This window comes from Vombatus ursinus, unplaced genomic scaffold (assembly GCF_900497805.2).
Source record: "Vombatus ursinus unplaced genomic scaffold, bare-nosed wombat genome assembly UNPS02014798.1, whole genome shotgun sequence".
NCBI lineage: Eukaryota > Metazoa > Chordata > Mammalia > Diprotodontia > Vombatidae > Vombatus > Vombatus ursinus.
Genome location: NW_020954576.1, coordinates 52,881,671 through 52,892,532, shown reverse-complemented (window position 1 = coordinate 52,892,532; position 10,862 = coordinate 52,881,671). Strand labels below are relative to the sequence as shown.

General features: G+C 39.9%; 1 protein-coding gene across 1 annotated transcript in view; it reads left to right on the top strand.

The window, feature by feature from the left end:
• Positions 1-10,862, top strand: part of NTRK1 (neurotrophic receptor tyrosine kinase 1) — a 40,501-nt gene that overhangs the window by 12,221 nt on the left and 17,418 nt on the right. Inside the window, exons 5-6 of the mRNA XM_027871293.1 lie at positions 1,953-2,083; positions 2,279-2,421. Coding sequence (XP_027727094.1) covers positions 1,953-2,083; positions 2,279-2,421 — 274 coding nt within the window. The remainder of the gene's footprint in view (positions 1-1,952; positions 2,084-2,278; positions 2,422-10,862) is intronic.

Sequence of the window (10,862 nt, the reverse complement as noted above, 5' to 3'; positions counted from 1 at the left end):
TTTTGTTTTGTTTTGTTTTGTTTTGTTTTGTTTTGTTTTGTTTTGTTTTCTTTCTTTTTTTTTTTTGAGGCAATTGGGGTTAAGTGATTTGCCCAGGGTCACACAGCTAGTAAGTGTCTGAGGTCACATTTGAACTTAGGTCCTCCTGACTCCAGGGATGGTACTGAACCATCTAACTGCCCCCGAGCCATCCTTCACTCAGCTACCAAAGTGATTTTCCTAAAACACAGATCACCTCCCTGCTCAGTAAACTACAATAGCTTCGTATTATCTCCAGGCTCAAATATAAAATCTTCTGTTTATCATCTAAAGCCCTTCACATCCTGGCCCCTTTCTAGTTTTTCAGTCTTATACTTTAGGCCCCTCGGTGAACTCTACAGTCCAGCTGCTCTTGATGTTCCTGGCACAGGACATTTCTTCCCCCAAGTTCGTGTCTTTGTACTGGCTGCTTTCCCTTTGCACCTCTACCTTACCTGTCCAGTACCTCCCTTCTGAGATCCCATTTATATTATATAGCTTATATACACATAGTTATCTGCATGTTGTCTCCCCTATTAAGCTGTGAACTTCTTGATGGCAAATTCCATATTTTCGCTTCTCTTTGTATCCTCAGGGCCTGGTCCATAGCAAATGCTTAATAAATGCTTGTTGACTGAGAACTGATCTCAGCCTTCATCCAAGTGGTCCTCCATGTCTGGAATGCACTCCGTCACCTCAACCTATTAGAATATTTCAGAGCCCAACTCAGGTGCCACCTCTGACAGGAGGCCTTTCCCAACACCCCCAATTACTAGCACTGTTTGTCTCTTGAAACCACTTTCTCATTACTTTAAATATAAATTATATTTACTTACTTCAGTGCATGTTGCTTCCTCCCAGGAGAATGTAAGCTCTTTGAAGGCAAAGACTGTTTTCTTTTTGTTTTGCATCCTCGATGACTTACACAGTGTCTTGTATGCAGTAGATACTTTTAAATGTTTGTTGAATTGATGAAAGGGTTTAGAGATGAAGCTGCATCTTATACATTTTGATATGCTGGCTCCTTGTCTTTGGCTTTGATGATATCTAGTGTTTCTATGATTTGTTCTTTGACCCACCAATTCTTTAGGATTAAGACATTTAATCTCTAATTTTTAATTCTTTCTTAAAAGCCCTTTATCAAATATATTTTTTATTTCATTGTGGTCAGTAAAGGAAGTGTTTAGTATTTCTGCTTTTCTTCATTTGTTTGCAAGGTTTTTATGCTCTAATACATGCTCCATTTTTGTAAAAGTGCTGTATACAGCTAAGAAATATATACACCCCTTTCAATTTTCATTCAGTAATCACCAGACATCTCTCATATATAGGTGTGCTAATGTGCTTAGCACAGTGCCTGCCACATAGTAGATGCTTAATAAATGCTTTTTGACTTGACTTTTCTCAGATTATGTTCAGGTTCTTAATATATTTCCTTTCCTTTTTCTTTTTTGCTAGATCTGTCTAAATCTGAAAGAAGTACATTGAGAACTCTCAGTGTTATACTTTTACTATTTCTCCCTACTATTAACTTAACTTTTCTTTAAGTATTTAGATACTATACCACTTGGTGCATTTGTGTTAAGTGTTGCTGTTATGATGTCTTTAAGTATCATGTGGTTTCCTTGTTTATCTTTTTTAACTGAGTCTTTTTTTTTTTTGCTTTTGCCTTGTCTGAGGTCATGATTGCTGCCCCCAATTTTTTTTAAATGTAGTTTAAGCATAATAGATTTTGCTCTAGCCTCTTTTAACTCAGTTTGAATCTTTATGTTTCAAGTGTATTTCTTGTAAACAGAATAAGTGTTGGATTCTGCTTTTTAATCCATTCTGCTATCTTCTTTTGTTTTATGAGTGAGTTCATTGACTGCAATAAACATGCAGTGGCATCCAGGTGTGCCCTCCTCTTCAATGAATCCTCATACCTTCTCTCTCAGGATTCTTACTGGAAACCCCCTGAACTGTTCTTGTGCCCTTCGATGGCTGCAGCACCGGGAGGAGGAGGGACTGGCCAAACTGGGGTTTCCATGCCAGGAACCTCCTGCCATCATGCCCAATGACAGCTGTGGTAGGTGGAATTGGAGGACAGGGATGAGTCTCTGAGGTCGGTGGGACGGGCAGTGTCTGGGATTGGGGGGCACCACTGATGCTGGGGAGATAGGTTCTGTGATTAAGGAGGTTGGCAGCTGCTCAGGGGTGAGAGGACAGGCTTGGACCCTACATCTGATGATCTCTCTTTTCTCTGTGCCATCTCCTGGGCTAGGAGTGCCCCTGCTGAAGGTTGAGCTGTTCAATACTACAGTGGATGTAGGTGACAATGTGACGCTGCATTGCCAAGTGGAGAGCCAGGGCCAGAGTTGGACTGGCTGGAACACTGAAGAGCTGTCTGAGTTTGCCACTGTGATGGTAAGAGATGGAAACAAAGAAAGCACCAAGAAATAGAAACAGACACTCAAAGAGAGACAGAGACACCCAGATGCCAAACAGTGACCGTGGGGTGGAGACGGAGGCATGAGACAAATACTGAGAGAATGAAAAGAAAGACCCCTCCATACCCCGGAACCCAATCAATCAAGCAATCAATGTTTATTAAGCACCTATTATGTGCTAAGTGCTAGGGAAACAAAAAGACACAGTGGACTCCCCCACTTCACTTTAGGGTCCATCCCATGGGTGGCAGAGTAGAAGAGGGTGGAGAACAGTCCTCTTCCAGTACCCCAAGCCTCATCTCTGGGTGCTCTTCTTGTATCCTAAGTGATATGAAGGGTAAGAGACAGCTAAGATAGAAGATGACTCCTAAGCTTCATTGCCCATCCCTTGTATCCCCATCCCTAATAGGACTCATAGTGTCCTGGTGCAAGAAGAAACTCTTTACTCCTAGGGTGAATGAGTCCAACAGAAAGAGCATGATTAGGAGGAAACACAGTATAATAGAAAGCACAGTGGATTGAAAGCCAAAAGACCTGTGTGCAAATGCAGCTATTACCTATGAGCCCTTGGGCAAGTTGGTTTAATATGTCTTGGCCTCAGTTTTCTCATCTGCAAAATGAAAGGGTGGACTAGATTGTCTCTATCAGCCCTAAACCTGTGTTCCTATGAGGAACTATAAGGATAATTATATTCTAAAGAATTATAATCACAATTTGCATTTGTATAGTGTTCAATAGTTCAATCGGCTCTTTTATATATGTTATTACACAGGAATATATAGTTAGTGAAGCAGTGGAAATAGTACCAAATGTAGTCAGAAGTCGTGAGTTCAAATCCTGGCACTTGTCATTTACTGTCAATGTGACAAGTTACTTCATGTCTTTGAGCCTCAGTTTCCCCATCTGTGGAATTGGAATAATAATGCTTGTAAACTTTCCTGATAATGTAGTTGAAGGGAAAGTGCTTTGTTAGCTTTAAAGCACTATGAAAATGTCTATTAATTCTTCTTGATTCTTACAAAAGCCCTACGAGGCAGGTGGTTGTTGTTCAGTCGTTTTCAGTTGCGTCTGACTCTTCGTGACCACATCTGGGGTTTTCTTGGCAAAGAGTGGTTTGCCATTTCTTTCTCCAGCTCATTTTACAGATGAGGGAACTGAGGCAAACAAGGTTAAGATGATAATATGACTTGCCCAGGGTCACATAGCTAGTGAGTGTCTGAGGTTGGATTTGAACTAAGGTCTTCCTGACTCTAAGCTCAGTGCTTTATCCACTGTACCTAGCTGTTAGGCATATAGATCAGAGGAAAGAATTCTCATTTTTATTAATGAGGAAACTAAGAGAGGTACAGTGATTTGCCCGAAGTTTCATAGCTAGCTCATGAAGGACCCAAGCTTGAATTCACTGGCACAGGAGAATTTGGAGTAAGAGGACTTGGGTTCTATTCCCAGGTCTTCATGACTTTGGTCAAGTCACTTAACCAATCTAGACCTCAGTTTTCTCATCTGTAAAGTGAGGTGGGGGATTTGGACTAGATTTGGATGGGATTCAAACCCCATCTCTACTGCTTACTACCTGTGTGACCTTGGACAAGTCATAGTATCATCATCACAATGATAATAATCATGGATAAATAGCATTTACATGGTGCTTTAAAGTTTACAAAGAACTTCACAAATATCTCATTTGATCTTCACAACAATCCTGGGAGGTAGGTGCTATTATCATCCCTGTTTTACAGTTGAAGAAATTGAGGGAGACCTAGGTTAAGTGACTTGCCCAGGGTCACATAACTACTAAGTGTCTGATTCAAGATTTGAACTGAGTCTTCCTGAATCCAGAGCTCTTATCTCATCTGTAAAATGAGAGGTTGGACTTCTTGGCTTTCTGTGGTCCCTTCCAGGCCTATATCTGTGATTCTTTGACCTCTAAGGTCTCCTTCTAGAGAGTCTAAATCTTTGATCCTATGAACTCACATTTCTGAGTTCAAAGTTACTCCCTGACTTCCCCATTCTGGGCTCCTTCCACGATACCTTGTGGCCTCTCTCATTTGTATTACACATTACAAAGCACCGGCTTTTCCTTCTTATTCCTACAGTGGCAGGCTCCATGGCCAGGTCTTGCTTTAGAACAACCACAGAACCATAGAATGAAGAAGCTGAGGTACAGAGGACAAAAGTGAACTGTAGTCACCACACCTGGGGACTATGCTGTTTGTCACTGGTGTCTGACCAAATATTCTGGCCTCAAGTTTTTGGCATTTACCCTAGGTCTGATTTCCCTTCCTGAGGAGCCATCTTCCTCTCCAGTCAACCATAGGATCATAGATTCGGAATTGGAAAGGACTTTAAAGGTCATTTAGTTCAACTGATTCATTTTGACATTTTAGGAAACTGAGGATCGGAGAAGTTAGTTGACTTTCCTGTGGTTACACAGGTAATAAAAGGAGTCAGGATTCCAATCTTGGTTCTAAATTCATCTCTAGAGTAATTTCTCTTTCATGGTACCATGCCTCTTTGCCTTTCCATTCCACAGAATGATAAAATCTCAGAGCTGAAATAGTGATATGCTAGTCAATGTTTAACAAGCAGCTCTCTGGGCGGGGGGGGCACGGTAAAAGGTACATACAATATAGTTTTATGTTTATTTTGGATCATTAACATTTTCTTTATCATTTTGTAGACAATAAAACAGTAAGTAAATTAAGCTGTAATTCGTAACATTTGCTGATTTCTGAGGTATAAATGCTCATACTGAAAATTTAACAATTGGTGCTTGTGAGCCAGTGTGAACTGACTCCAGCACACCCCTGGTTGACAGAGACCCCAGAAATCATGTAGTACAACTCATATCTTAAGAAGAAACTTCTCTGTACCATCTCTGACCAATTGTCCTTAGTCCTTGGCTTGAAGACTTACAGTAAGGGGCAAGCCACTAAATGCTCTTCTACTTTAAGACAGCTCCATAATTATTAGAAAATTAAGGTTTTTCAGGCCTAAATATGCATCTAACTTCTATCCATCCCTTCTGTTTTGCCCTCTGAGACCAGGAAGAGCAATTCTAATTCATCATTCATATGGCAGTTCTCCAGATGCTTGAAGACAGATATCATGTTCTCCCTAAGTCTTCTCTTCTACAGACTAAACAATTTCAGGTTGTTCAAGAAATCCTTTGGACACAATCCAGTGTCCTTAAAATGTTGCACCCATAACTGAAAACAAATATTCCAAATGTATCCTGACAAGGGCAGAGTAAAGCGGGACTATCACCTCCCTACTGCTGTATACTATCCCTCTCTTAAAGTGGCTAAGATTGCACAATTTTTTCTGGCTACCATATTATATTGTTGACTCATATTGAGTCTGCAATTCTCTAAAATCCAGAGATCTTTTTCAGATAAATTGACATCTTTTCATGCCTCTCCTATCATGTACTTGTTAAAGTGATTTCTTGAACCCTGACTCTAAAGGAGAGTCTAAGACCTAGATTTGAATCCTGCCTCTGCCATGGTTTGACGACTTAAATCAGCTTACAAATATGCCTAGCTACTATCATCTAACCCACACTTACTTATCTCTTTCACAAGAAATGCTTGAGGGACTTTATCAAATGTTTTGCTAAAATCTAGGCAAATTATGCCTGAACCATTCTCCTTGTCTAGGAACTTGCCTAGCAATTCTACTAAAAAAAGGAAATGAGGTTAGTCTGGCCTGACCCATTCTTGATTAAGCCAGGATGGTTCTTTGTGATAACCACTCCTACATGTTCACTAACCATTCCTTAATTCATATGCTCCAGAATTTTGCCAGAAACCAAAGTCAAGCTCACCACCCTATAATTTGAAGTTGACTCTTTTAGTTTTTTAAAAAATCAGGATAATACTTGCCCATCACCAATCCTGCATTATCTCTTCTGTTATCCATGATACTGCAAAATTAATCCGCAATCACATCTAGCAGTTATTTCGGCATAGTAGAATGCATTTCATTTGAGCTTGGTGATTTGAACTCATCAAAGATAGTTGGGTTATAGGATCATAGCTTTAGAGTTGGAAAGGGCCTTAGAAACCTTCTAATCCAGTTCACCTGTTAGTCATTTTTATTCTGCCTTTTCCCATTCAAAATTCATTCTCTTTGGCAGAAAAAAATAGCAGCAAAACAAGAACTGAGTGGTCTTGCCTTCTCTCCAACATCCATTAGTGTGTCAATACAGCCACCTTGAGCAATAGTCCTAGTCTTTCTTACATTCTATTTTTTCCCCCAATATCACTAAAAAAAATCAAACCCTGGGGTAGCTAGGTGGTGCAGTAGATAGAGCACCGGCCCTGAAGTCAGGAGGACCTGAGTTCAAATCCAGCTTCAGACCAAATACTTGTCACTTACTAGCTGTGTGATCCTGGGCAAGTCACTTAACCCCAATTGCCAAAAAAAAAAAAATCAAGCCCTTATATTGTCTTTGGCCTTCCTCATCATCCTCAACAAATTCTAATCTTTAGCACTTCTGGCACTGTTCCTGGTGGACCATATATTCATCAATTAGCAAGTACTTACTAGGCCTCTACTATGTGCCAGACATGGTGCTAAGCACAGGGGATAAAAAGAAAAAGAAACTCTTTTCCCTTAAGGAGCTTATATGCTATTAGGAAAGATAATATGTACATGAATGAGTCTATACAAAATAATTATGGAGGAAGAAAGTAGAAGCTAGTGGAGGAGGGGGGGAAGGATCAAGAAAATCCTCATCAGGGCATCAAGGTGGCACAGTGGATGGAGTACCTGCCCTGAAGTCAGGAGGACCTTAGTTCAAATCCAGCCTGGGACACTTACTAGCTGTGTGACCCTGGGCAAGTCAATTAACTCCAATTGTGTTTTAAAAATAAGTCCCATCCTCCTCTATTACCTGCCCTTGCTTCTATCTGCTATGTGGTTTTTGAAATCTAAACTTTTTGATAAGATCTCTGTTCATGCACATTGGTTCTTCAGACATCTCTCCCTTTTTTTCCTCATTAGGACTGTGTCTTCAAAATTTCTTTCTTGAAGGCTCACCATCCTTCCTCTGCTGATGTCACTTGTAAAATTTGAGGCCATGAGATCCCACATGTTCTCTTTCTGAATGTTTTGAGATCTACTTTCCTGATATCTAAGGTGCTTGTCAGACTGCCTAACTTTCTTCTTCTCTATCATGAATTCTAAGACAGAATTCCCCCAAATATTCTCATACTTTCTGCATCAGAAACCAGTTTTTCCTTATTGAGAATCAGGTCCAAGATAGAAGTTATGATAAATAGCTAGCATTTATATAGCACTTTAAGGTTTGCAAAATACTTTATAAATACTATCTCGTTTGATCCTCACAGCAGCCTTGGGAGAAAGTGCTATTATTATCCCCATTTTACAGATGAGGAAACTGAGGCAGAGAGAGGTGAAATGATTTGCCCAGGTGCTTTAGACTCTTAACCATGACTGGTGAGTGTCTGAAGCTACATTTGAACTCATATCTTCCTGAATTCAGGTCCTATGCTCTAGTCTTTGTGCCATCTAGCCACCTCTCAATATTTCCTTTACCATTTGAAGATGAAATTATCATCAGAGCAAATCAAGAAATTATTAGTGGCTCTATTTGGAGGCAGTAAGGTGTAGTGGACAGAAAGCTGACCTCAGAGCCATGATAAACCTTCGTTCCAATCTGACACATGTTGGCTGTGTGACCCTGAGCAAATCGCTTAACCTCTTAGTGTGCTAGACAACTCTCTAAGACCATGGATTTCCCCCCAAAAAGGTGTTGATCTTCATTCACTCATGGTAGAAGGAGTTTCTTTACCAGAGAATTAATTATTCCAGCGAAATTCCAAATCTAGTCTCTATCCCTATCCTTCTTGGGACATAGAGATAGACCCAGCCCTTGTCCAGATAACTGAAGTCACCTATTGTTATAATAATCATGCCTTCATGCCAGACTTGTGATCTACTTCCCAAATTTCTTATCAACTTCATCTTCCTGATCATCTGGTCTATAATATATTCCAATAACCATATCACTTCTGTTCTTGCTTCTGCTGATCTTCACCCAAGGGTACTCTGCTATTCTTTCTCCCTCTGGTTTTCCTTACGTGACTATATTGCCTTAGTATACAATGTTACTCCACTGACTTTTTTACCCATTCTATTCATTTAGAAGAAGGAACTATATTCTAGTCATAGGTTTTGTCCTACCAAGTCTCACTGAGGCTTAAAAGGTTATTTTGACTCCTCAAATATTAGTATCTCTAATTTATCTTGCATTTTAACCATACTTTGTACATTTCTGTGTAGACATCTGAGACTGTGGGTTTTATTACCATCTTGTTTCTGGGATTTTGTATCTTATGAAAATTTGGGTGCCTCTAGTGCTATCCTTCTTCCTACACTGAGGCTGTTATCTATGGCATCTGACTTGCTGGATATATGTTGGCAATGTCCTCCCTTTGACTTCTTTTTAAATTTGGATCACTCTTTATTAGATTTGCAAGACTCCAGGCAAATTCATTCTTACATTAGTACTTGTCAGGTATACTTCATCCTTGGCCAGGAGCCTGTCATTCCTGTGTTTTATATCATGGTGCAGAAATTCAAGTCTCATTCTCAGATAACACCTTCTTAACTATTTATTTCCCAAATCTGCCTTTCACTTTCTAAACCTTTTAGCTTTAAAGGACAAGTATCATTTCATGCCTTAGTTTCGTAACATCATTTCATGGTTTAGTTTCTTGCCCAAGACTTAGTGATCTTTAACAATACTTTCTAGATTCCTTATCATTATCATTTGGGCCCATGTGAATCATCAGAAGTGGATTAACAGTTCTTGGAAGGTCTTCCATCATGTCTTGGATACATCCCTGGGAAGATCTCTTATCTCTTACTCGATGGCACCGCACTGTTACTCTATTATTTACTATTACCCTATTACTTACTTGATGGTCCAGACTATTATTTCTTTTAAGGAAAAGCATGACCTCTTCTTCAGGAGATTCATCCCTCTTCTTCTTTGGGAAGAGCCTCATCTGTTCTTTAGCTTAAAATGTTCAGTGGGGCTGCCTTCCTTTTCTCCAGGTCTCATTCTACAACATTCAACTTCCTAACACGGATCAAAATTTCCCTCTACTTCTACAGATCCTTTTCCTTTTTTGTTTTCTTATTAAAGTCCTTCTTCTATTTGTTAAGGAACATTTCATTCTCTCTTATAACCTGGAAATTGGAAAGCTATTTACTCCTTTACCTTCTCTTCCAATATGGAGACAAACCTGAACTTTAAGTCTAGATAATAGCCTTTTGGCTATGTCAAAAGCCACGTTGAACATAGACCTGACCAAGGCTGCTGCAGAATTTCCCTGCTACCCATCCTTGTTGTTAGCTAGATCCCCAGTTCTTTCTTATTCTTGGTGATAATTCCCCTGGAAAACACTGACCCAACTATTGCTGTATTTATAAAGTGAACTCTAGGCTGTCTGAGGGGGAGGGAATTTCTGACTCGTTGTCCTGGCCATTAATTCAGTGTGTGATCTTGGGCAAGTCATTTCCTTGTCTTGGCTTCAATTTCCTCTGCTAGGAAAATGAAAGGTTTGGATTCAGTGTTCTCTAAGGTTCTGACATTGTGTCCTAAGGTATGGTCTAGCTCTAGTATTCCATGCTGTATGGTCTTTTCCAGTTCTAACATTCTGTGTTCTGACTTTCTCTTAGAGTCTCTCCCAGCTCAAACAGTGTATGCCCTGATGTCCCTTCAAGTTCTAATATTTTACTCTTTATGTTACACTATCATATGGTCCAAGGTCCCTCCTTGCTCTGTTGTCCTGTGATTCCGAGAAGATCATGGAATCATAGAATTTGGGAGTTAGGAGGACACCTGGTTCAACCCACACTTGAAGAAGTTTTTCCTTGGTGACATATCTAACAGATTAGATGGTCATCCAGCCTTTGTTTGAAGACTTCCAGAGAAGGGGAGCCCACAACTCCCTAGAGAGCCCACTTCACTCTTGGATAGTGCTAATTTTTAGTCCACATTACACTTAAGTCAAACCTAAATCCTCTCCTTTGCCATTTTTACCCACTGTTTTTAGTTTTGCCCTCTAAGACCAAGTAGAAAAAGTCTAATCCATCTTCCTCATGACTACCTTTTAGTCCTTGAATGTAGCTGTTCTTGGGGTGTTGTGGAAAGAGCACTTAACTTTCAAGTTAAAAAATCTAGGTTTGAGTTCTGGCTTTGCCAGTCAGAACAAATTGCTTGACTTACTTGGGCCTCAGTTTCCTCATCTGTAAAATGGGGATAAGAATGCTTGCAATGTGATGGCAAAAAAAAAAAAACCATTATGAAATACCTCCTATATGCAAAGCATTGGTGCTTAGTGCTGGAGAAGATAAAAAGCTTGGATGAGACTTAATTCTTGC